This window comes from Leucopleurus acutus (genome assembly GCF_964270905.1).
Source record: "Leucopleurus acutus genome assembly, chromosome: 6".
NCBI classification, from domain to species: Eukaryota; Metazoa; Chordata; class Mammalia; order Artiodactyla; family Delphinidae; genus Leucopleurus; species Leucopleurus acutus.
This window is the reverse complement of record NC_139149.1, coordinates 60718632-60744470: the sequence shown is the minus strand read 5'-3', so window position 1 is coordinate 60744470 and position 25839 is coordinate 60718632. Positions and strand designations below refer to the sequence as shown.

The 25839-nt window shown below is 40.3% G+C and overlaps 1 protein-coding gene across 5 annotated transcripts in view; it reads left to right on the top strand.

Moving 5' to 3' along the window:
- The window catches only part of WIPF1 (WAS/WASL interacting protein family member 1), a 114570-nt gene extending 89300 nt beyond the window's left edge, over nt 1-25270 (top strand). For 4 of the 5 annotated variants that reach the window (XM_082841281.1, XM_082841282.1, XM_082841283.1 and 1 more), the window contains exons 2-8: nt 435-523; nt 4505-4634; nt 9942-10070; nt 13091-13882; nt 17576-17788; nt 18524-18637; nt 22035-25270. In XM_082841281.1, coding sequence (XP_082697407.1) covers nt 473-523; nt 4505-4634; nt 9942-10070; nt 13091-13882; nt 17576-17788; nt 18524-18637; nt 22035-22090 — 1485 coding nt within the window. In that variant the 5' untranslated portion in view covers nt 435-472 and the 3' untranslated portion in view covers nt 22091-25270. Of the gene's footprint in view, nt 1-434; nt 524-4504; nt 4635-9941; nt 10071-13090; nt 13883-17575; nt 17789-18523; nt 18638-19364; nt 19642-22034 lie in introns of those variants that run through there. The other variant, XM_082841285.1, reaches the window with a different exon arrangement.
- Nucleotides 25271-25839: the final 569 nt, after the last annotated feature.

Sequence of the window (25839 nt, the reverse complement as noted above, 5' to 3'; positions counted from 1 at the left end):
AGAAAAGCGCGGGCACGGAGTTGGCGGGAGAACGGAAGAGGGCTGCGCCATGGAGATGAGTGAAGAGGAGCCACTTGAACATCGGACTTGGCCAGGATACATTTCTAGCCGTTTCCTAATAACCTCCCAGCTTACTCGGGCGGCAGGCCAGGGTCCTTCCCCCAACCTGCTTTGGTGGTGGTGGGATTGAGCAGCATGAGGCACTGGGTTTTGCTTCCAGTATCTCCAGGCACTTCGGCTGAGAAGCCTTCCCTGCTGACCTCCTTCCAGAATAGTAACATCCTAGCCATGCCGTAAAGCAATTCCACCTCTTATAAAAGGTGGGCTTCGTGAATAGCTGCCACTTTGACGGGAAAGCGGGAAGGAAGATTAGGATGGAGTATTACTAAGAAGTCTAATACGTGATGGTGCTTTGTTTCTTTTTGTTTTTCCAGATTTGTCAGCCAGACTGCTGAAAGCGTAACTATCCAGGATGCCCGTACCGCCCCCTCCAGCACCCCCGCCACCGCCCACGTTTTCTCTGGTGAGTGATTCTCCCCATCCATGGCCCATGCACGAAGCAAGCTAAACAAACTTGAACCTGGCACACGTGTATTTGTTTTCAGTGTATTCACATTCTGGCTTAAATATGAATGATATGGTAAGCTTTCCAGGTGCTGGAGTAAATAAGCCAGAGCCTGAGATGCAGCAGATAACAATACGAAAATGTTTTGTAGTCTAAGGTCTCATGTGATGCATAGGACACGCGTGGAATGTGGATTAGTTAAGTTTCCTCTGCCTCGTCCGTCCATCAAGGAGACACGTCCTGTTCATTTGAACACGCTGGCCCAAGACGGTTGGCAGGAGCGGTTCTGCCCAGCCTGCACTGTTTTCAGCTTCTAGACTTTAACATCTGGGCAGGATAGTCCAGAGACCCAGTCTGCCTGTCTGAAAATGCATCCATTAAAGTGTCCTCCAGACTCACTTTCTTTTTCTCTGCCTTTCACCATCTTTCTTCCCACTCTGTTTTTGACAAATAACCCCCATCTTCCCCTCCCCCCGCCCCCCCCCCCCCAACTTACTTCGCCCTTTAAATCCATCCTCGCAGTTCCATGTGTACTTTCCTAAGGAATTTCTTCTCTGGGCTCATCCTGGCCCCCTGATGGACCCATCCTCAGAAGTTAGTGCACCCTCTTCCAGGAAGCCGGCAGCCCTCCCCGCAGTGATACGGAAGGTCTCCCAGACGCACCCCCCCCAGTATGTGAGGCCTTCGCTGCTAAGGAGCCTCCCAGTGATGGGCCCTTCACTTTTCACTTGAGGAACTGGAGCTCAGAGAGGAAAAGTCTCTTGCCTAGGCTTCCATGGTACACATTTTTTATAACCCATCTAAGGCTGGAACCTAGTTGGAAGAAGAGACCATTGATTAGCTCATTGCTATTCCAAGTGTGATCCTCCAACTCCTGGTTAGAGTCCCCAAAAAATAAGTACAGAAATTTAGAGTAAGCGCTTAGAAACACTTATAGCAATCTGATAGTGGTGTTATGTCTGTTGTTTCTAAGATTGTATTTTGTGTGTCTTTTTTAAACTGATTCATTTTTCTAATAAGTCATTGCTATTTTACAAAATATTGGTCCATGACGGATTGGAAATTTTTTTCTTAAAAATTCGTCCTTCCCTTAGATAAGTTTGAAAAGCTGTGATCTGGCTAACATAGAAGGACTAGTTTATACTTCCCCAAAAGTATAGGTTTTGCACCACTGCTGAGTCCTATGTGCCTTGATTTTTTTTTTTAATTTTAATGCTCGTGTTTAATATGTATTCTAAAAGTTATAACTGGCACACCCAGGGTTTAATAGTGAGTTAATTTAAAAGAAATGTTCACTGAGAAATAGTATAGTAAATAATATAGTGAATTAACTTAATGAAAAATATTAAATAATAACACAGGTAGCATGAGAAGATGACAAAAGTCACAAAAGTTGTACCAGAATGGTTGAAGTTTGGGACACCCTGGTTTATCCTATCCACTCATTTCTATCCATTATTACCTGACTAAAAGCAAGATCCTAGAGAGACAGGATATAGAGACGAGAAAATGGAAAGGTTGGTGGCCATCGTAGGACACCATCCGGTGGAACAGCACAGTCAAGAGATAAGTCAGCACCCAAGGAGGTCAGGTGTCAAAATAAATTTTGAGGCAGAACAGGAGGCCAGGGAGGGTTGCTGATCCAAAACCACGAAGAGAACCAACGTGGACGTGGCGCTTAACCTCTAGACGCCTCAGGTTTTTTCATCCTTAAGACGAAGACAATAGGTAATTCAAAAAGCTCTTTCTGAGATGTCCAAGGCATGTTGTTAAGTTATAAAAACAAGTTTCAGAGCAATAGAGCGTGATCCCATTAGCAAAAGCGAACTGTATATGCAAAGAGCGTTTCTGGAACTGACTGCCAAGAAGCTCTTAACAGGCTTGCTTCAGAGGAGGGTTGGAGGCCAGTGGGGAAAGGGCATTTTATTTATTAATTTTTTTTCAACTGAGATATAATTGACATATAACACTGTATAAATTTAAGGTGGACAGCACATTGATTTGATACATTTATGTATTATAATTACCACCATAGTTGTAGCTAATGCCTCTATCACATCACATAATTATCATTTCTTTTTTGTGGTGAGAACATCTAAGTTCTGGTCTCTTAACAGCTTTGAAGTATATCATACAGCATTGTTAACTATAATCACTATGCTGTACATTAGATTTCCAGAACTTATTCATGTTTTAGTTGCAAGTTTGTACTCTTTAACACCTCCCCATTTCCGGGGAAGGGCATTCTAGACCCCGCGTTTATCCTTCTGTCAGGTTATAGGGAAGGCTCCGGAGTCAGGCTGCCAGGCTTTGAATCCGAGCTCCTCCTCTTACCAGCTGGGTAACTGGGTTGATGATTTTAACTTCCCTGTGCCTCAGTTTCCTTGACTCTAAAATGAAAGTCATGACTCACAGGGTTGATGAATTAGTATACTTAAAATGCTAAAAACGGTGCCTGACCCATAGTAAAAGCTATATAAATGTGAGCTGTTATTATCGTGAGCAAGTACTACTTTGTAATTTAATTAAGACCCTTTCAGTTTCATACACAGAGATTCTGTTTAGCCTGCTTCAGGGTTTTTCTTAGCTCTCCCTCCGCCTCTAATAAATAGCTGGGTCAGGTATCAAGCTAAACTTGCCCAGGTTTACTCCTTGTGGCCCTTGCTGGCATCTGTGAAATCAGAGCCTTTCAGAAGGGCTGGGGCGAGCCTGAAAGGACTCTCACGGCTGCCAGAAGTACCACTGGGTTTGGGGAAGACAACTCTCCCCAGGACCAGGCCAGACCAAGCCAGTTTCCAAGTGTGACAGACACAGGTACACGCCTACTTCCGAGTCCATTTGCTGGCGTCTTAGTGTTCCCACTCCCTAAAAGAACCCTGAAAAAACAAAATCCCAATTTCACAGTAAGAATCTTTCCCAGGAATTCTGAAATTATAGAAAATACCCAAAGGTTTTATTTATTTTTTTATTTTTTATTTTTTGGCTGCTCATCGCAGCTTGTGGGATCTTAGTTCCCCGACCAGGGATCAACCCCACACCCCTGCAGTGGAAGCACGGAGTCTTGACCACTGGACCGCCAGGGAAGTCTTCCCAAAGGTTTTAAAGCAGCACCATTGTCAGCTGTGCAGTCTCTGTGGGCTAAGCTTTCAAAGGGATTAGGGAACTATGTTCAATATCCTGTAATAAACCATAATGGAAAAGAATTTTAAAATAAAAAAAATTTTTAAAGGGATTAAACATCAGGAACACCTTAGCCCAGAGGAACATGAAGGGAGTTGGGGGGTAATGGAAGTGTTGTATATCTTGACTGTGGCGGTGGCTACACGATTGTATATGTTTGTCAGAATTCACAGGACTGTACACTAAAAGGGTGATTTTACTATTTGTAAATTATACCTCCAATCTGCCTTAAATTAAAAAGAAAAAAATCTCTTGTCAGTGTAACCAGAGGGAATTATTTTCTAAAATTTTGGTGGATTAAAAAAAAATAAAGCTGACCCTTTTTGATAAAGACAATTTTCCTCTTGCACCAGGTTAGTTCCAAAAGACAAGAAAGAGATGTTCTTCAGAGAACATTCTAGAGGATGAAGCCTCATAGTATGCAGCAAATTCCTCGCAGACTTAAAATTCCCTGCTCGTTTCTAGCCATCCACCCCTTGCTCTGTTGGTTACGGCCAGATTGTGGTCTGAATTTTCAGAGACTTTTATCAGGGAGTGACTCTTCCTGCATTAAAAATGAATGTAATGTATTGCTGCATCTGCTCCCAAATGTCTGGGTCTTAAAAAGAGTGACATCGGGTCTAAAACTTGTAGAGAATTTACAGCCTATTGCCAAGAATCTTAATAACAAGCTCCCAATGCGCTAGCTGTCCCCACCGAGTGTTGTACTACATGATTTTAATTCAAAAGATGAATACGAGTTTGCGTGTTTCCTTTCAGGCCAATACAGAAAAGCCTACCTTGAGTAAGTCAGAGCAGGCTGGGAGAAATGCTCTTCTCTCTGACATCAACAAAGGGAAGAAACTAAAGAAGACAGTCACCAATGACAGAAGTGCACCAGTATTGGACAGTAAGTGAAAAAAGTTATTTTCCATGGAGATAAATGGTTTATGACCTAACAATCAACTCTACTCTTCCCACCCAAAAAAAAAAATTTTTTTTTTTTTTTTTGGTTAACAACAGCTGCAAAGCTAGCAGAATAAGGGACTGTATCACTCATTGTAGGCCATGGCTCTGGCTTGGGTTCCCTCTAATGCTGCAGGAAGCCAGTATAATAATTCTTTGTCCAAGACACACACAGCAGCAATTCTCTGAATTATTCACAACTCTTTACAGCACTTTCTGGAAATTAACCCTTTGCTCATCTTACCACAGCGCAAAAGGCAGCATGAAATATGGAAAGAGCCCTAGTCTTGGAATCAAAGGATGTAGGTTCGAGCCCTGACCATCTCCAACCCTTTGTCTTCATTTGTAAAATGGAGATAATACCTGTTCTACTACCCTCACAAGTCTGTTGTGAGCATCAAATGAGACAATGCTTCTGAAAGTGTTTTGTTGCCTGGAATGTATAATTCAAGTGTAGTTATGATTATTAGGGGGTTAGAGAGAGAGGAAATGAGATCACAGCTTTGCTTATTGACCCATCATAAATCTGAGATACTTTCTGGAACAAGGCAGGGTATGTGTAAACAAACAAGTACCCACCATACAGGGCTACTTATTAACATTTACAACAGAATGAAACATTACAGATGGCTAGAATCTACCGGAAGTTAATTATCAGGCCTCAAGATATCATCTCACACTCCTCACACATTTCCACTGCCAGCCAGATGTGCCCAGAATTCATCCTCGACCACAGATGCCACTTGGACTCAACAGGAATTAGACTGTCCTAAACTCACCAGAGGGAGTTTGGAGACAAGTGAATAACAATGTAGGATTTTAGCCAAGTGGAGGAATTTCTAGGAAAAGTGCCTAACGAGTAGAAGAGAAAGATCAGCGTTAGGTGAGAACATTGGTGAGGGAGGAAGGTGGAAAAGAGGAAGACCAAGACAAAGGCCTTTGAGTTTTGCTCTGTTACCAGGCAAGGTGGTGCAGATGGAATGCACCACACCTCAGTGGAACTAGAGGGTCTTTGACTTTTGACGAAGTCTTACCTCTGGGTCAGAATGCCCACAAAATGGTGTGGTTATTGTATAGTCAATTGCTTAGTTTTCCTGATCTGTGTCACAAGGTTCTCCCTGGGGTTGCCCAGCCCAGTCGCTTCTTTCTGGTCCAATACCCATTGAATCGTGGTGCCTGGGATGGGGCCAGAGGAACTCCACAAACTGCCAACCTCTAGACCAGAGCCCAGTGGTTCTCTCCACTATGAGAGGGAGCCTAGGCTCTGGAGAATTCCCTAGATGTTGAAGGAGAATGGACAGTCTGGGGCCTAGTCCTGAATCCACTAGTGGAAGTTCATTATATTCTTCAAGATAGATACACTTCTCTCATTAAATGGAAAAGAGTGTTAGTTCTCCCTCCCATCTGCTCAGTGATGTTTAAGAATGCACTTTGCCTTGTGGACACCAGATGCAACCCAATGCATGCCCTTGTTCGTGAACTTAACTGGACGCTAACACTGTTGTTAGAAGCTCTTTGCAAGTGGCAAAGTCCATCCATGGTTTTGTATTTGTTTGCAGGTGAAACCTCCCTGGGTTCTATGTCAAAATTTTGACCATGGTTATACAGGATATAACTCTTGAGGTCAGCTTTGTCCTCCAATTTAATTGTTAGCAGAGTGACCTAGAGCCAGTTAGCTGTCCTCAACTAGTGTAGCTTCTCTATCAGAAAGCTGTACAACTGTTGCAAGTTAAGAACACTAGTGGACGATGTCTGATAGAACAAGTTCATCGATCTCTTTGAATGTTCAATACCAAGTAAAGGTGTCCTATGAAATGCAGTATTGCAGAACGCATCGTTCATCAACCAATAACATTTTAATGTCAAGGGCATTATTAATATTATTGGCAATAATTTAAATGAGTAAAACTTTTAAATTTTATATGGAAGCAATTTTGCGTGCACTTCCAGAAATTGTTATTCTAATTTGATATAGCGTACTAGGCGAAGTAATTCTTGTGAGCTCAGTATCAGATTGTTTCTTCTATCAGCAGAGTTCCCATAAGTATCCCAGAAAGTTCCACACCTAGAAAAGATACAGAGCTGACACAGACTTATGATCAATCGAATCCAGAAAAAAAGAAAACACAAATGAATAAATAGAGCTCAGAAAGCAGATTAAATAAAAGATTCAAAGCAGATTTTCTAAAATTAAGGATGCTACAATGAAGTTATTCTTAAAGAATTTAACTTTTTAAGAAAAGTACAAGTTTACCAAAAATCAATCATGAAGCTTCAGTGAGCAAGGAAAAAGTTGAAAACTTTATCAAATTACTTTTTCTCTAAAAAGCTTTAGAGCCAGATGATTTTATCAGAAAATTATTTCAGATTTTAAGAAACAACAAATTCAAATGCTATATAAATCATTCCTAAATGTAGGAAGACATGGAAAGCTATCTGTTAGGTATAATGAGATTGGCATGATCTTAATATCAAAACATGACAAAAGCAGCATATATACAGAAAGAAAGCTGGTGTATCAGTGTCTCAGGGGACACATGGCAATGCCTGGAGGCATTTTTAGTTATCACAACTTGGTGAGGGAGGGTTCCTACTGACACCTAGTGGGTAGAGGCCAGGGATGCTGTAAACATTCTACAGGGAACAAGATGGTCACCCACAACAAAGAATTATCTGACCCCCAAATGTCCGTAGTTCCAAGGCTAAGAAACCCTACTATAGACCACTTATGATCACAGACGAGAGGATACTAACTAAAAATCCAGAAACTCTAATTCAATAGTATGTTAAAAAAATAATTCACCAAATCCAGAGTTTGTCTCATTTTTAATGTTAGAAAGTCTATATATCCACCATATCAAATAAGGAAAACCATATAATGATCTCAGTAGATCCTGGATAGGCATTTGATAACATTCCATGCCATAAGAAAGTCTTAAAAACCCAGAGTGGAAGGATCCTTGCTAACCACGAATACTTAGAAAAAAAAGTTATTTCAAACCAACAGTCAGTATGTAACTTGGGGGTTTCCCTGGTGGTGCAGTGGTTAAGAATCCGCCTGCCAATGCAGGGGACACAAGGTCGAGCCCTGATCCAGGAAGACGCCACATGCCGCCGAACAACTAAGCCCGTGCGCCACAACTACTGAGCCTGTGCTCTAGAGCCTGTGCTCCGCAACAAGAGAAGCCACCCCAGTGAGAAGCCCGTGCACCACAACGAAGAGTAGCCCCCACTCGCCACAACTAGAGAAAGCCCGCACGCAGCAACAAAGACCCAATGCAGCCAAAAATAAACAAATAAATAAATTTATTTTTTAAAAAAATGTAACTTTGAAACATTAGAGGCATTCTCATTAAAATCAAAACATGATTTCCTTTATTTTTAAAATACTAATAACGTTAATAATTTATGTTTAAGATAAATATATAAATGTATATTTATTCTTTATAATTATTTTAAAATAAATTGTCTTTAATAAAACATTAATAACTTACACTGTTATGGAAGCTCAGTCATCAAAGTAATTTCTTATATAAAACAGAAATAAGATACACAACTCTTAGAAAAGAAGGCATACACCTTACCTTTATTATTTGCAGAGCATTTGTCTACTAGAAAATCCAAGGTAAAAAATAAATTTTAATTCTGAAAATGCAGGAAAGTGATTTATTAGATATCAAATGAAATTTCCTGATGCCAATAATAACCAAATCCAAAATATAGTAGGAAAAACATTCCTTTCATAATTTCAACAAACAAAAATGTATTTGAAGTGACTCTAAAAGAACTATGGGTGACCCACATCATGAAAATTACAAAACTTTACTGAATAAATCAGAAGACATGGGAAAATATACCATGTTTCCATAAAGTCTAAATATCATGAAAGTGTCAGTTCTCCCAGATTAATTTGTAGATCTCGTGTAATACTTACCAAAGACTCAACAAGGTTTTCCAGGGGTAGAACTTTAAACAGTACTTAACCTCATAAAACATATATACGTACATAAATTGTTAAGAGACAGTTTTTTAAAGAGGGTATAATCATGGCTCTAATACAGATATAAAATAAACATATATCAAAGATTTTATTTAGCTCATTAATTAATGAGGGAACCAATATAATGTTATCAATTCAAAGGAGAATTCGAAGTACCACACATATGTAGGCAGGTGAGTGTTGAAATGAATTTACAAATAGGTGCAAAACAGGTCAATCAGTTGCATGACACTGAACACAACCAATATGCATTTCTATGGACAAATATCATTTGCATTATTATCAGTTTTGTACAATTTAATAGAGTTGCAGACTAGCTCAAAGGCAATGGGAAATAACCCAGAAGGCTAGACTGGATACTTAGTAATCTTTTTCTTTCTTCTTCTTCCTTTTTTTTCTTGTTTTCTTGTTTGCCTATTTTGAAATCTTTCACAGTTTTTTGGCAACAAATGCAAAATAAAACAAAATCTTTGCATCGTCTCAAGTTGCAAAGAATTTAAAAAATGTTAAAGTCTACTGTTGGGTTTTATGATATTAAAAAATTGAAATCAACCTGGAAGGCCATCAAATAGGTAGATGGATAAATAAATTACAGTACATTCAGTGTTCTAAAACACAATGCAATCCTTTAAACTCATGTTTTCAAAAAATATTTAGTGACATGGGAAATGCTAACAATAAAGTATTGACTGAAAAAAGCAGGCTGAAAACTATGTAGTGAATTTGGTCGTGAGAAAAAATATGTAAAATGAAAAAACAAAAAAACCCACCAAAACCTGGCAGGGAAAAATACACCAAAAAAGTGGGTATTTCAATGAAGCAAAATTATGGGGTATTTTATTTTCTTCTCCTTTATTTTTACTGTTTCCTTTCTTCTCACCTTTTATTGCATCTCCTCCCTTAAGACTTTCTTTCTTTGAAGATACTTTTATTTACCAAATCCTATGATACACAATAGATATTAACTCATGTGGCAGCCAGCCAAGCAGGGGAAAGTCATTATCTATTACTGATTCTTCTACCTCTGGGCTTGCGACTGCCCTGGAGTAGAAAGAACCCTCTGCTTTTCTGACGGAGGATAGGGTGAATCCTTAAAGTCCTACCCTTTAATGAAATTCCAGGTGTCCACCATGGGCTTAGGTTCTGCCAGCTCCCTGTTGTATTGTGATTGTTTACTTGGGCGAGGACTGGTAAAGTTCTCTGGTGGTGTCTTCATACATGTGTAAAGGCTGTGTTTTCTTCCTTCTGCAGAACCTAAAGGAGCTGGTGGTGGTGGCGGAGGCGGCAGTGGGAGTTTTGGAGGGGGTGGACCACCCGGTTTGGGAGGACTGTTCCAGGCTGGGATGCCAAAGCTGAGATCCACAGCCAACAGGGAGAGTGGTAAGGAGAGGTTCCTTCCTTAGTTACTGAAGACCAGGCTGAGTCTGGCGGTTTTGAGACTTGGCATCCCCTCTAAGGCACTGTGCCCTGTGAAACATTTTAGATTTCTTGAAATGTTAACACTGTTTTATAAGAGGGACTCAAGGGACTTTCCTGGTGGCACGGTGGTTAAGAATCCGCCTGCCAACACAGGGGACACGGGTTCAAGCCCTGGTCCAGGAAGATCCCACGTGCCACAAAGCAACTAAGCCCGTTCTCCACAACTACTGAGCCTGTGCTCTAGAGCCTGCGAGCCACAACTACTGAGCCCACGTGCCACAACTACTGAAGCCCGCACACCTAGAGCCTGTGCTCCGCAACAAGAGAAGCCGCTCTGCAATGAGAAGTCCGCGCACCACAACGAAGAGTAGCCCCCGCTCGCCGCAACTAGAGGAAGCCTGCGCACAGCAACAAAGACCCAACACCGCCAAAAATAAATGAAATAATTTTTTTTACAAAAAGAGGGACTCTATTTAGCATCTTTTTTTTTTTTTCTTTTTCTTTTTCAATCAGGATCAGACAGCTACATCGAGCTGTTAAATATTTGCCCAGTGTCCTTGGGGTAACTTGTACTTTTTTATACTTTTCTAAAGGGTAAGCTAGAGTGGGAAGAAAAGGAAGGAGCAAATGGGACTTGGACCCCTGGAAACTCTGCCTGGTGACATGGCAGATTCAGCTTTCTTTGTGAGGTAGTCTGACCCACCTGTTGAGTGTAGTAAATACTTGTGGGTCTCTTTTCAAATACACAATGGAGCATGTCATATGAAATATAATTACATATCTCACAAAACCTAAAAAGGTGTTTTGCCTGACATTTGGCATTTTAGAGCTAGTGATTCTAAGTATTCTCTGCAGGAAGCCATGGAAATGAGTCCTACAGGATTGTCTGTGAACACGATGGCACAGAAAAAAGTTAAACCTGGTCATGCCTAAATAAAAAACCTTACAGAGTGTGTGAGGCTCTCCCCTGACTATGACAGAAGCTCAAGAAATTTCCCCATGAAACTTTACTTTTTAATGTTTACTGTGTTAGAAGAATTTTATTTCTAATTCTATGGTCTTTTAAAATGTCCACTGGGAAAGTGTGAAACTGTCACATTCATATGAAGATAAAGTCACTGAATCCTCAGGGTTACCTGGCTATTCTAGTTTTGGATTGTCAACATCTAGAAGGAGACTCAAGAATATGAGAGATTCTATCTTGCCAGGCCTGCATTTAAATTTGTTTATTTAAAACCCACTGAAAGGACTTGAGGCAACTGACAAATGCATACATTCAGTACTTTAACAGTAGGTGAAGAAATTCAGGCAAAAGACAACTGGAAGTAAAACAATGAAATGAAGACGGAATTTAAGTTAGTACACAAAATGCTACAGTATTTGCATAGTATACTATCTGCATAATGGGTCCCATCCCTGTAACATATATGTGGATAGTAACTGCACCTTTAATCCAAATTTGGAAGGTAAAACTTATCACAAGTTGGTGACATAGAACTATACCACACAGTCAAGGAAAATATAGCTCACGTCTAGTGCTAAAGTCAAAATAAAAAATTCTTTCTAGAGTTCACATTATTCATAAATCCAGCCAAATGTCTCTCATTGTGCCTTGGATAAAATCTGAACGCCTTCTGGCCTACAAGGCTCTTTATGACCAGGCCCCTGCTAGCCACTCAGGCTACATTTCGTAGGGTTCTCCTCCATGCTCACTGTGCCCCACACACATAAAAGCCTTGGTTTTTTAACTTGAAGCTCATTTCCACCTCAGGGTCTTTGCACCTGCTGGCCCTGACTGAAGCACTTCTCTTCCTCCTCTCCATGGCGGGCCTCAGCTCAAATGTCACATCCTCAGAAGGGCCACCCCCATCTATCCTGGCCTCTCTGGGCATTCTTCATCTCATCAGCCTATTTTAGTTTCTTTTTAGTCCTTATAACTATCTGAAAATATTTATGTTTACTGGTTTTTTGTTTATCTCCCCCAGAAGAACATAAACTACAAGAGAGCCAGATCTTTTCTGTTTTGTTTACTCCTCTGCCTCTAGCATCTAGAATAATGGCTGGCGTATAGTATAGCAGGTTAATATTTGGTATATTAATTAGCTCATAGTTGAACTAGGTAAAGTTTTTTCAGACTAAGCATTTTACAAGAATTAGTTTAGGTTCTAAGAGACTCTGGGGTGGTGGTTTGGGTTTTTCCATAACTTTGGTTCCTCTTTAGCTCTTCCCTTTGTTGAACCAAAGTAGTTGAATATTAATTATGTATTAATAGTAGGGTTGTTCTGTCCTGTCAGTATTAAAGTGGAAGTTGACCTAGTAGGGAAAAACGTTGTATAGTTGCCTACTTGTTGGTAGATTAAGACCATCCACTGGTGTCAACTCTTTTAAACTTTGACAGTTTCTTTTTCCTTTGGCAGTTTCTTATTTCAATCATAACTCTTCCACTATATTTTTCCATTCTCTCTTAGAAATTTACCTTTAAAGGTTCTAGGTAAGCCCTCCCATACAGAAACTTACATTGGGATAACTAATTTCTTCATCTAAGAAAGCTACATTATTTTTCAAACCTGAGAGGTACAGGGTGGGGGGACAGGGATAGTGATGGGGAGAAAAGAAAATCATTAGCAGAAATCCCATGTACCAGTGCCATCCTGTTCTCGACCTCTTGTAATGAACAGGGATGTCTCCAGAACTCTTACCAACCTCATCCTGGTTCTTGTCCATCCATAATGCCAAGAGAGCTCTCCAGAATCCCTTTGAAAGCTGATGGGTTGTGGAATCTGGGAGTAGAAGAGAAACAGAGAGCTGTGATCTGTCCCTCTGCTTCCAGGAAGGACACACAAAACCTAGTTTATATAAGTAATAGTTACCTGTCGTTTGCAGCATCTAGGAAAGGGCTTCCAGTAGCTGGCAATTTACTCTAGTTCTCTGATTGCCTTTAAGGTTCCTAACTTACTGATTTTTTTTTTTCTGTTCTTCAGATTCTGGAGGGAGCCGACCCCCGATTTTGCCACCAGGAGGAAGACCCACATCTGCCAAACCTTTCTCGCCCCCAAGTGGCCCAGGGAGGTTCCCTGTGCCTTCTCCAGGCCACAGAAGCGGACCTCCAGAACCTCAGAGGAACCGCATGCCTCCCCCGAGGCCCGACGTGGGCGCGAAGCCTGATAACATTCCGCCTCCAGTGCCTAATACTCCAAGACCCGTTCAGTCAAGTCTGCACAACCGGGGGTCCACCCTAGTGCCCGGGGCCCCCAGGCAGCCCAGCCCTGGGCCGACTCCTCCCCCTCTCCCCGGAAACCGAGGGGCTGCTTTCGGGGGAGGCTCCGCCCGCCAGACCCCGTCAGGCTCCTCCTCGCCCTTCTCCAACCGGCCTCCCCTCCCCCCTACCCCGAGCAGGGCCTTGGATGACAAACCCCCTCCTCCGCCCCCTCCAGTGGGCAGCAGGCCCTCCATCCACAGGGAGGCCGTCCCCCCGCCTCCCCCTCAGAACAGCAAGCCCCCGGTGCCCTCCACCCCGCGGCCTTCCCCCTCCGCGCAGGCCCCGCCCCCGCCCCCCAGCCGGCCGGGCCCTCCCCCAGTGCCCCCAGGGTCCAGTGGCGGGGGCGGCGGCGACGAAATCCCGAGGCTCCCACAGCGGAACCTGTCCCTCTCGTCGTCCTCGTCGTCTTCATCATCTGCGCCTCCCTTACCTTCACCTGGGCGGTCGGGACCTCTTCCTCCCCCGCCCAACGAGAGACCCCCTCCTCCAGTGAGGGACCCACCGGGCAGATCAGGTATGGCCAGAGCGCGGTGAGTTGTGCCCCTGTGACCCAGCCAGCCCAGAAGTCACTACCAACTGCACACGAAGAGAGCCCAACAAAAGCTTAAGTGAACTCTCGGGCTGCTTTGACCTTGGAAGTGACACATAACCCATATGATTTCCTCTTGGCCTCACGTAACCTCTGAAGAGAGTGGGACCCATACTTCTGTCCACGTTTCAGAAGTGAGGAGACTAAGTAACCAATGAAGTGAAATGATCCCAAGCGAGTTAATAAAGAACAGGCCACTCACTCACCTTCCATCTCACCACTCTACCTGACATCTCCTGAAAGGGAATTTCTGCTGTCTTAACTGGGAACTAAATACCCATCTCCTGCAGGAGGGCCCATTATTCCAACAAGAAGGGCAGTTATTTAAGAGTGAATGCACTTCCCCTGTACTTCTCTTCATCGGTCAAGTTTTGACACATACTAGAGTCCATTTTGCTGTCTGTTCACATCTCTGACACATAGATCCCTTGGAGAATCAGATAAAGGTATAATAAGGCCTTCTCTCCATAAAAATGCTCATAAGCATAAACTCAAAATTGCCTGCTGTTTCATGGATTGAAGGACCTGCTGAAGCCCATCTGTGTCCCCACCCAGGGCTGGAAACCTGGATCTAAGGGGAGAACCTGCACAGTGTGAAATGAAGTGTGAGGAGTCTGTACTCTCTCTCCTACTTTTAATAGGTGCTTGTTTGTTTTCTGTTTGTTATTGATGGATTCAGAAGAACTATCTAGTTTTGGGATTTAACCTTACCATACCTACAGGATGTCTGGAAATGGGGCATTTTGTGCTCTGTGAGAAGCTAACTGACCTTTGACCCCCTGACCTCAGGAACCTAATAAACACTTCTTTAAAATAGTCCTCAAACTTGACCACATACTGGAATCACCTGGGAGCTTTAAAAACCACCATGCCTGGGTTCCTACCCCAGGATTTCTGGTTTCATTGGTCTGGGTTACAAACTGGGCATCAGGATATTTGGAAGCTCCCCGGTGACTGTAATGTGTAGCAAAGTGAAAACCACTCCTTCAAACCACTTTGCCAGGGAGAGTCAGCTACAAATATAAAAAGTTGGTAGTCTATTCAGTCTAGACATTGTGGCATCTCATTAAGTATGCTTCAATGAACAAATAAGAACAAGTAGTCAGATGAATGAAATGCATCATTTTCTTCTTATCCAACAGGTATGGATTTTCCCACAAAATGGCTGAGGAGCTGTTTGCTTGGTTCTACCAAATGATTTAATCAACAGATTAAATATTCCCCCAAATAGGATAGGCAGTGATATATATTTGTTGTTTCTTTCAATTACATTAAGTCATACCTGTTTATTATACAAAATACATAAAAGTATAATGAAAATAAAAATCATCTATAATTCTGCCACCACCATCATCCAGATATAACATTGTTTATATACCCTTTCAGTCTTTTTTAAATGCATATATATACATGTTTGCAAAATTAGTATCATACTACATATATTGTTTGCTAATTTTCTTTTTATTTAATTTAGCTCATTATTTTCTGATATGATTAACTCTTCTTTTACAACCTGACTTTTAATGGCTGCATAATATTAAATGCCACAAAAGTACCTTGGCTTATTTATTAGTCATGTGGTCATACGGGCCATTTCTAGAGTTTTGCTATTGCAGATAATGCAGGGCTACATTCTTGTAGCTAAATATTTGTGCACATCTCTGTGTATTTCTTTTGGATGAATTCCTAGGAATGGAATTTCTAGGACAATGGATGTGCACAGTAAACTATGGATTTCATAGGTATTGCCAAATTAGCCTCTAGAAAATTCCCACCAATTTACATTTCCATAAGGAACCTATGAGAAGTCATCAAGGGCCATCTATATTTTGAGAGGTGGCTTGGCTTCATTGTTAGGGGAGTGTTTTAGAATTTGACAGAATGGAGTCAAATCCTATTCTTCCACTCATTAGTGTACTGATTTGGGCTCTTTAACCTTCCAACACCTCTGAGGCCTCACCTGCTGTCCTGATGCTCCTCGGGGCTGTTGTAAGAATTAAATGAGACCAGTGTGTATAGTGGTTATCTTACTTCCCCGCATGTAGTAGCATTCAACAAATGATCATTTTCATTATTATACTGCCAACAGGAAATAGAAATCTGTTTTCTGTTATGCTTGCCTAGGTTTGGAGCAGAGGGCTGGAAGGTTGGAGAGTAAGGAACATGAACAGTTACTTTAAAGGAGAGAGAGATCAAGTTGATCAGGTTACGTAGTACCAGGCCCCATAGTATTGGAAGTCTAGTTTGCATTCAGTGACAGTTATGTGGTGGTACTACCACTGCCATTAAGCCCACAGCGTGTGAGCCACTTCTCCCCCCAGTAAATCTACTCATACTAACTAGGACTCCAGCAGTGAGAAGTAGATGGGGCAATAAATAAACCCTACCAGATTAGGCACTGAAGACTCCTTGAGAGACGAACCAGGGCTGGGCATGCCTCCCACCTCCATCAGAGATCTGGGTGGGTCATTCACTTTAAGGTCCTCTAGTTGGATTCTGAATCTGTAATTAACAAGACATATTTATACTTATAGCACCATAAGACATTGTGTTTACATAAAGATGTCAGCATGTTGCTAGTGGAACACACCACTGAAGGTCAGGAATAATTACTAAGGCCATTTTGATTTGCATGAGAGATGCTCAAGTTCTTTTTTTCTTTTTAAAAATTTACTCATGACCCAAACAGCCTCTGCATTTGGAGGATGGGAAAAGCAAGATATGTTCCTTTGTACTATCAAAAAGAAGAATTTACTTTGAATTATTTACTAAGAACTTAAAATTTTCTGATTATACCACACCACTGCATTTTTAAAACATGGTTTCAAATACTATATAATACTTTTTATTTGCTTTTTGACTGAGTATTTCTGGCAACAGTGCAGTGAGAAAGGTGTTCTTTCATAGACAGGAAATCAAGTTCCACAGGACAACCAGCCTGCACAGGGTCAGGATACTGCACCAGCATTTACAGCCATGCACATTGATTAGCTGATTGTCACTCCCTCTGTTAATCTGACTCCCCAGAGAGGAAGAACCAAGAAGGAACTCCTACTGTTCTCGGGATAACTGATGTTTGGTTTCCTGATCCCCCTTCTGCCTGGAAATAGATCATATGCATCACAGAAACATGCTTGTATAATTAGCGATAATACTATGCATTTATAGAACTTAGTCCCTCTGGAGACCTAAAATAAGTTCATAACTATCTTATTTTTAAAACAGCATTTACTTAATAAGTAACATGTCACAGTAATTAGTTCAACAGCTGTTTAAAAGGAATTTTAAATGTTTTTTAAAGTATACAGTTGTCAATATAAACAAATGATTACCATTGTCAACTGCATCACCTCCAATCTCAACTCAAAGCCAAACAGCCATTTAGCTATCAATGTGCACTTGTTCCACGTATGTGTGTAACATTTGTGCATTTCTGTGCTTATATGCGCCTAATCATTTCTTGGCTAAACCTCCTAGGAACTCTCCACCATTTCTCCACATTCCCTAGTAAAAGGGCATGTATCCAGCAGGCACTCAATAATTGCATGTTGATGACCATGATGATAGTAATGTACAGTGTAAGGTATAGCACTAAATGTCATTTTTCTTTTGCTCCAGGCCCTCTCCCACCACCTCCTCCAATGAACAGAAATGGCAGCACATCTCGGGCCCTGCCTGCCACCCCTCAGTTGCCATCCAGGAGTGGAACAGACAGTCCCAGAAGTGGGCCCCGGCCTCCGCTTCCTCCCGACAGGCCTGGCACTGGGGTGCCTCCCCCACCTCCACCATCAACATCAATTAGAAACGGCTTCCAAGACTCTTCATGTGAAGGTGAGGTGTGGTCCCGGCTCCTTGGAAATGTACAAGCTATAGTAGGGCAGCAGTTGAATGGCAGGTGTGTTTGTGTCTGTTTGTATGTTTGCATTAACATTTCGTGTTTGTGTGACCCTCATTGTTATCATACTGCACAGCACTAATCTAAGCACTCTAGGGCCCACCATGATTTCAAATGAAAAATAGTAATCCCCCTTCCTCCACTCCCCAAAAAGGCAGATCATTTTTCTCTGTTCCTTGTTTGAGTCTCATTTTGGTTAACTTTCCAGAGGTTCCAGAATTCTGAAAAGAACCATTTTTGTAGCTAACCTTATACCTACCTTTCTGAACAGTTCATGGTGGGTAAGAGGCCCAATGGCCTGCAGATATTGAGCAGCTTATCTCTGCCATTGTTATCAGAGGGTCCTAGTTATTCCTTCCACTGATGAAGGAATAATTAAGAAAGGCATCCCAAACCTTAGTCCCCAGCTCCTGAGAGGGACTGGCTGGGTCCTAGTCACTCTAGTTAAAGTCACCTGGATCTGTCTTTGGTTTGATACGCAGACCACTATGTTTTATCGCTGTGCTAATCAGTGACATTTGTAGCACTTCCGGCTTTTCTCTAAACTTCTAGACATAAAACCAGAAGCGATCTCTGCCATTCTCTCTGTATTTCATTCTGTGCCTTTCGTTACATAAGTCTTCAGAGAAGATTGTCTGTTACTGAAGATATTGTTTGTTTCTCTCCCTCAGATGAGTGGGAAAGCAGATTCTTCTTCCATCCGATTTCTGATTTGCCACCTCCAGAGCCATATGTACCAACAACCAAAAGTTATCCCAGTAAATTGGCAAGAAATGAAAGCCGGAGTGAGTATTTCTACAAGGGCAATTGGATGCCTTCATACTTGAGTAGCCTGGGTTATACACAACTGAGGGTTGTATAGGAAATCCAGGTCTCTTGCCTGGAGTGGGGCGATTTCAGAGAAATCACTCCTGGATTTGGAACCATATAAATTCTAGTAAACTCCCTTTTTACACTCATTGAGGAAAATGGAGACATCCAGAATGCATATGAGAAATGATTATTTTAATGTGTCATCACAAGCTCAAAATACCTTTAGTTTGCTAGTAGGTTAAATTTTATTATTTTGCTTGTTTGGACAATCTTTCCCCATTTTGATCTTCCTAAGATGGCACGATTAGAGCCATCTTCTATTCCTACTAGTTTTGAGACTGGCAGAATGTCTAATTATAACAAAAACTCACTGTAACTGCCTTGATCGTTTAAATATAATCATAACTTTACAGACCATTACATGAAAATTTTAAGTATACCCATAATCTCTCTACATAACATAACAGATATTTTCATTTTACTAGGTTGTCTTCTAATTTTTATCCATCTAATTCTGATTAATTTATATAGTTTAATAATTATAGAGTATGGGTTTTGCTGATGAGATTTATATAACATTGCTGAGTAAACACTTTCCTATTTTATCACATGGTTTTTATTCTACAGAATTCCATCAAGTCAGCATATAATAATTTAGTTTACCATTATTGGACATTTAGATTGTTTTTTTCCTTATAGATGTAATGCTACCATAAAGAAGTGAATCAGTTTTCCCCTACTGAAAAGAAATACGTGAACAAGAAGAGGAAATAGAAAAACTGATATTTCACAACAATAAATGTATAGAACTAAGGAAGAATTAGCATGAAATATACATATATCACTGATGAGGCCCCATCTTGTAACAGCCTTAGCTTCAGACCAAACTCCCAAGCCAGAAATGAGTGGAGAAAAAGTGTTTGAGCATGTCAAAGAACTGTCACATGATCCTAGTCTTGTCCTCATTGCCCAGCAGAGTTCCCTCATGTACTCTGAGCCTAATGACTCTTTCTTAACACACAGTTCTTAATTTTTGCTTGGTTGGTTCCCAGCCTTAGAGCAGATTAATATCAGCTGAAGTCAAGGTTGGTTAGAAGCAAAATCACTGACTTCGGGGAGAAGAGATAGGTGGCAGTCTTGGGTTAAAGGAGGAGCTAGGAACACAGAGCTCTGCTAGGTATCACAGCACTGGACAATACAGTTGTTTCTGTTGGGTTATTAAGAACAAGACAAATTGTGCTTTGTGCTTCTGTTGAAGAATTCAAAGAATTAGAAAATATTTTAGAAAAATTTCCCTGAAAAAAAATGCCAGAAGTAAATAGAATATTGCTGCTTGAAAGGACAAGTTTAATTCCTAGAAAAACTTATTTATGTGGAATACTGCATTCTAGATGATGCCTAATAAAAGAGGTATAACTGTAATAAAATTATCATACAAGAGTTGGTGGTTGAAATTTTTGGTGAAAAAGTCTTCACGTGGGAACAGCATCCTCGAGTTCTCTTCCCCCACCCCACTCTGTGCTATTTGTATATTTACGTCAATAACAGAGCCATCCTCCCCAGCCCCTCTAGATTTTTAATTTAATAGCTGAACACATTCCTTCCCCCCAACTTCCTGTCTTTATGACTGTCCACAGCTTGAGAACTGGAACTAGGCCCTGCTCACTACTGCATCTTCTGAAAGTGGCACAGAGCTTGAAATACAGCAGCATTTAAAAATATTTCTTAGATCGGTAAATTAATTTCCACAGCCCTCCAAAAATGTTTTTGTAGCTTTAAAAAAATATTTCTAGCATTGGGCATGTTTAATATTTTATAATGATAATGGATCATCTCTCTAACACAAAAAAAGTACTATGGAGTGGTTTTTATCCTGCTCCTGTACCTGCCTCAGCCTCCAGGCCCACTACCTGGTAGGGCACCCAGACAGCCCTGAACAGTGCCTCCTAATTGCAGCTTTGCACAAGGCCAGCCCTTGTTTTGCTCAACATTTGTGGTGTGTCAATTGACAGTCAAGTCTCCATGACAGATAGCTGATTTACATCCAGATGAGTCTTTCCTCAGGTCCCTGCCCAAGAAAAGACTTGGTTGGGATAAAAACAGGAAGAGGCAAGGTAATGGACTGCCACTGTTTTCCTCTAACTCCTCCCCTTGCTCAGAGATTTGTTCTAACTCAGGAATCCCTAAGTGGGCTACTTTGGTTGCTGTCAGGGAAGTGGTGGCCTGCTGAGGAATCCATCAATGCCAGTCCACCTGAGTATCAGAACTGTGGCCTTAGCAGACCTACTCCATTGACTCAAGTCCCTGGTAGACCTACTCACAGCATCTGAGCACCTGGTTTCGTGCCTAACACCTGTTAGATCCTCAAAACAAAATGTGCATGGGACAAATGAATTTTTTAATTGTGAATGGATTTTAAACCTAGTTATGGCATGCTGACAGCCCATGAATATGCATAGTTTTTAAAAGAACACTATCAATAGAGTGAAGAGAAAACCCATGAAATGGGATAAAATATTTGCAAATCATATATCTGATAAAAGGTTAATATCTGGAATACATAAAGAATTCCTACAATTCAACAACAACAAAACAACCCAATTTTTAAAATGGTTGAATACTTGCACAGATATTTCTTGAAATAAGATATACAGCTTGCCAATAAGCACATAAAAAGATGCTCAGCATCACCAATCATTAGGAAAACACAAATAAAACTACAAATAAAACTACCACTTTACACCTATTAGGATGGCTGCTATCAAAAAAGCATTGTTTAGAAATTAGAAGATACCTAAATGCCCAAAAAAAGGGGAATGATTAGATAAGTAAACTACAGTATACTTATATAATAGAATGCAATGTGTCATTAACAATTATATTTGTAAAGAGTAATGACTTTGAAAAATGTTCAAATGGACTATATATGATCCTGTTTTTGGAAGGAAAAAGGCAACTGTTTATATATGGAAAATATACATATAATGTTATTGGTTATCTCTGGGTGGTAAAAGCATTGGTGAATTTTTGTTTTGTTTTTCTCATCCATATTTTCTCAATCTATAATATATATATTATATGTAATGTATAATCACACATACTATGTGAAGAGAAAAAAAGTGACTTTTTAAAAACTTTAAGTTCGCACAAGTACTTGGTAGCCAGTGGTAGGTCATCCTTCTCTAGTAAAATTTGTTCAGATCCTTACTTGCTTCTTCCCCTCATCTCTCATGCACATGTGCAAGTTATTTACAGCCTTGATCATGGCGGGGGGCGTGTAGTGGGTTCTTTTGCAACCATTCTTAAGTTTTACAGTGAGAACATAAGCTTTCTAACCAAAATTTATATTTTGTCTATTTTTTCATCAAGGTGGATCCAACCGAAGAGAAAGGGGTGCCCCACCCCTTCCTCCTATCCCGAGGTGATCCTTGCCTGCTCTTCTCCACCCAAGCCCAAGAGCTCCTTCTGCTGTTGCTGTCCAAGTCGCACACCCTCCTTCTCTTGTCTTCCCTTGTCCCCTTCATGATGGCAATAGGGAAGAAGGGAGGTGATGTGGGAATGCATGTGTGCAGGGTGTGTATGCAGTAAAGAAATGCACCTCGCTTTTTATATTGTGTATATTCTTAAAGCTATTGCTTGCTTCAGCTATAGCCTGTTGGCTGCTTTGGGGATCAGTATAGGCTTTTGTGGCAAGTAGGCAGCGATGAATTGTGTCCCAGCTTTCAACCCATGAAATTCAAACATTCACTGCTTTTTTGCTACAGATCACGATATTAAGGTCCCTGAGAGCTGTTTGCTTCCATGCCTTTTTTGCATGTTTGGCCTCCTGTTTCCATGAACCACAGACCACCTAAGCAAGTTGCTTATATAAAATGTTTGCAGTTACAGGCTGTCCAATCTTTGGCCGTCTTGGACAGAGCTGTCCAATAGAAATATAATGTGAGCCACATATACAATTTTACAATTTCTAGTAGCCACATTAAAAAGGAAAATAGGTGAAATTAACTTTAATATATTTTATTTAACCGACATCCAAAATATCATTTCAACCTGCAATCAATATAACAATTTTAATGAGATATTTTATATTCTTTTTTTGGTACTAAGTCTTCAAAATCTGGTATGTATTTTACACTTAGAACACATCTCCATTCAGACTTGTCACATTGCAAATGCTCAATAGCCACACATGGTTGGTGGCTTCCATGTTGGACAGCATAGCTCCAGAAGATAGAGGCTAGTGCAAAAACCTCTTGTTTAAAAAACAAAAAAGCAAGAGGAGCTTTAGCAATTCAAGAGGTAACTAAAAATAAAGTTAGGACCCAACACCTTGTTTGGCAAACAGCTTTCCTTAGATTTTTCTCCCTTATTTCCCTCTTCCCTGGAAATCTGTATACAGATGTTGCTTCACAGTACCAAGGTCAGAAATTGATATCATAGGGTTTACAGTCATGTGGAATAAAGCCATTGGAGAGAAACTGAAAGCCAGTTGGGGCTCTGGGGCTTAGAAGCAGCTGCCTTGAGCTCATCTGTCGGTTGGCCTCCTGCCTTATGCATGGGAAGTGGCTTCATTCCTCTCCAGCTCAGCGTGCTCCTTAGGGCAGGAGGCTCACAGGCTCCATAGTTGTGGGGAAAGTCAGGGAAAGGTAGCAAATCAGAAACGTGGAAGAAGGGGACAGTTTTGAGTTGATGGACAAAACTCTAAAAATCTAAATCTGGTGATTATGGAGTTGAGAGAAAGAGACTGCTGCAGGAAATTGGAGGGAACTTGTTTTGAATCTTTCTGGGAGAATCATTTGCCTTGGATCTATGCAAATAAAGCTCCCCCAGAGGACCATAGGGATGAGCCAGCCTTGCCCTTTTTGTATGGTTTTGTTTACAAAACTTTACTGGGACTTTTAAATCTAGCTATACACTTGGAAAAAAAGATTTCCATTTAGATGTTTTATATGGTTAATTATGTTTAAAATTTACCATTACTTATTTTTTTAAAGTTCACAGCTATATATGTATATGTATATCTACCTAAACTTTGTATTATGGTTTCAGTGAATTGTTCCTGTATTACTGGGAGATGCTAACAAGAAATCAATCCAAAGAAAAATTTGAAAGAAGCATTCCTATTTATAGAATAAATGTTTCATTTATATAAAAGCAAAAGAACTTAGAGTTCTAATAATGGGATGTCTAATAACTTATGAAGTTGCCCATTTGAATCTGTTGTATTTTTATAACTTTCCTTGCCAAAGTCCTGGGCTTATTAAGTACATTAGAGAATTTGGGTTCCCCGCCCACCACCATTAATTTGTCTTTCATACGTTCACTTGGGGGCCTTTACCCAAAGAAAATCAAGAAACATAAAGGTGTGACAAGCTTGGCAAAGTATTTTCAAAAATGTTTTCAATCTCTAATATTTTGGTAATATAGCCGCATCATCTTATTTTGAATTCTTTGATCAGATATCAATAGTTGGTAAAAATCCCTATGATAAAGCCTAATGACCCACTTCAGAAAAGATGGAGTTGGGCCTTCCTAGCAAATATGGCAGAGAAAAGTCTGACCCAAAGAAAATGGGTCTGAATTTTGTAAAGTGTAGTAAGTATGGCCAATTTCCTTATATATCCCAATTTTGCAGATACCATCCTAAGTTTGAAGCAGGGTCACAGCTCAAAGTTGCTATTCATCCAGGATAGAGATGTTTTAAAATGTATTTTTTAAGTGAATATTCCATTAATACATGTACACCCTTTCTTTGAAAGTTAGACACCTAATCACATCCCAAAGTTTGAATGAGGTTCTATGCTAAAATCGTCAACTATGGCAGATCACAAAAATTAATAGTTACTTCCCTGAAACCAGAACTTACATGTGTTTTTTCCCCATAAAATTTCCAGATAAATGTATTCAAGATGCAATACAGTATCTTAATATTCACATATTTTATAATGAAATGTATTACAGTATTAAAATTCAGTGTTCAGTATTTATTTCAATATGCATTTTATTTAGTAAAAACCAAGAAAAATGTTTAATCCAGTGGTGCCTTACTTGGTGATTTGCAAGAAATTGACTTTTTATGTCTAAGTAGCAGATTATTTGCATATCTGTAAGAACTGTTAGGCCTTTATAGTTTAACTTGTAATACCAATTTTTTGTTATTTTAGTAGCAGAAATGTGATGACTGTTAAAGTGCCCAAAATTTTCTGGCATGAAATTAATTTTTCCCTATTTATAGTCAGGGGCTGTAAAGAAAGAAAATGTTTTTCATACCACTGCATTATGTAAACATGCACATTTTGGTACCTATGTCATCAGGGTAGTTTATATGGTGGGGTAGGACCTACCCTAGACATCTGTGTCTTTGTAAGTTAGCCAGACAATGAATAAATGCAGAATGATAAGACTGTCATCTGGTGGGTTTTATTTTAAGTACTCTCTATACAAATATAAATAAATGAAAAAGCAAGTGTCTGTTTTCTGCTTTATACTCTGGTAAAGAAAGACAAACTCAAAAAAAAAGAAGAAGAAGAAGATCCACAAAGTAAGTAAATATTCAGTGCATCCACTTTCTAATCCCCTTGATTTCCTGAGAACTTGCATTTTAGTCAAAAATCTGTAGTCTGCTTACTTGAGGCAAATGCTTCTTCTACTCTGAAGTAAAGGATGGATGGTGGAAGCAATGGAAGATGTAATTACAAAGATTATCACTGACACTGATAAACAAGGAAAGGCCAATGGGAATTTAGGAGGCCTGATAGTTTTTCTGTTTTGGAGGGTTTCTTTGGACAATTACTGTATTTCTAAAATAAAAAAAAAAAAATGATTTGCAAACTGAACTTAAACATTTGTAAAAACTGAGATTCTTCATTTATAGCTTCAATAAATTCAGTACTAAGCTGTACTACAATAACCTTTCTTTCTGGACACAAAAATTCTCTTTTAAAAACTCCATTGATCATTCCCATTGTGATCTCAGAGACACAGTAACCTACTTCAGTGCTTGAGATGGAAAAAGCACAGAGAAAACCTTAAGTTAGTTGTCTTTGACTTTTAAAATCCCTCTCCAATCTCCAGGTTAGTGTAGCTTCCTTCAGTCTTGGTAATCTTGACACTGAAGCATAACTGACTTGACCTTTGCCCCTTTCCTCCTTGGGGATGCCACTGGAGGGCAGGC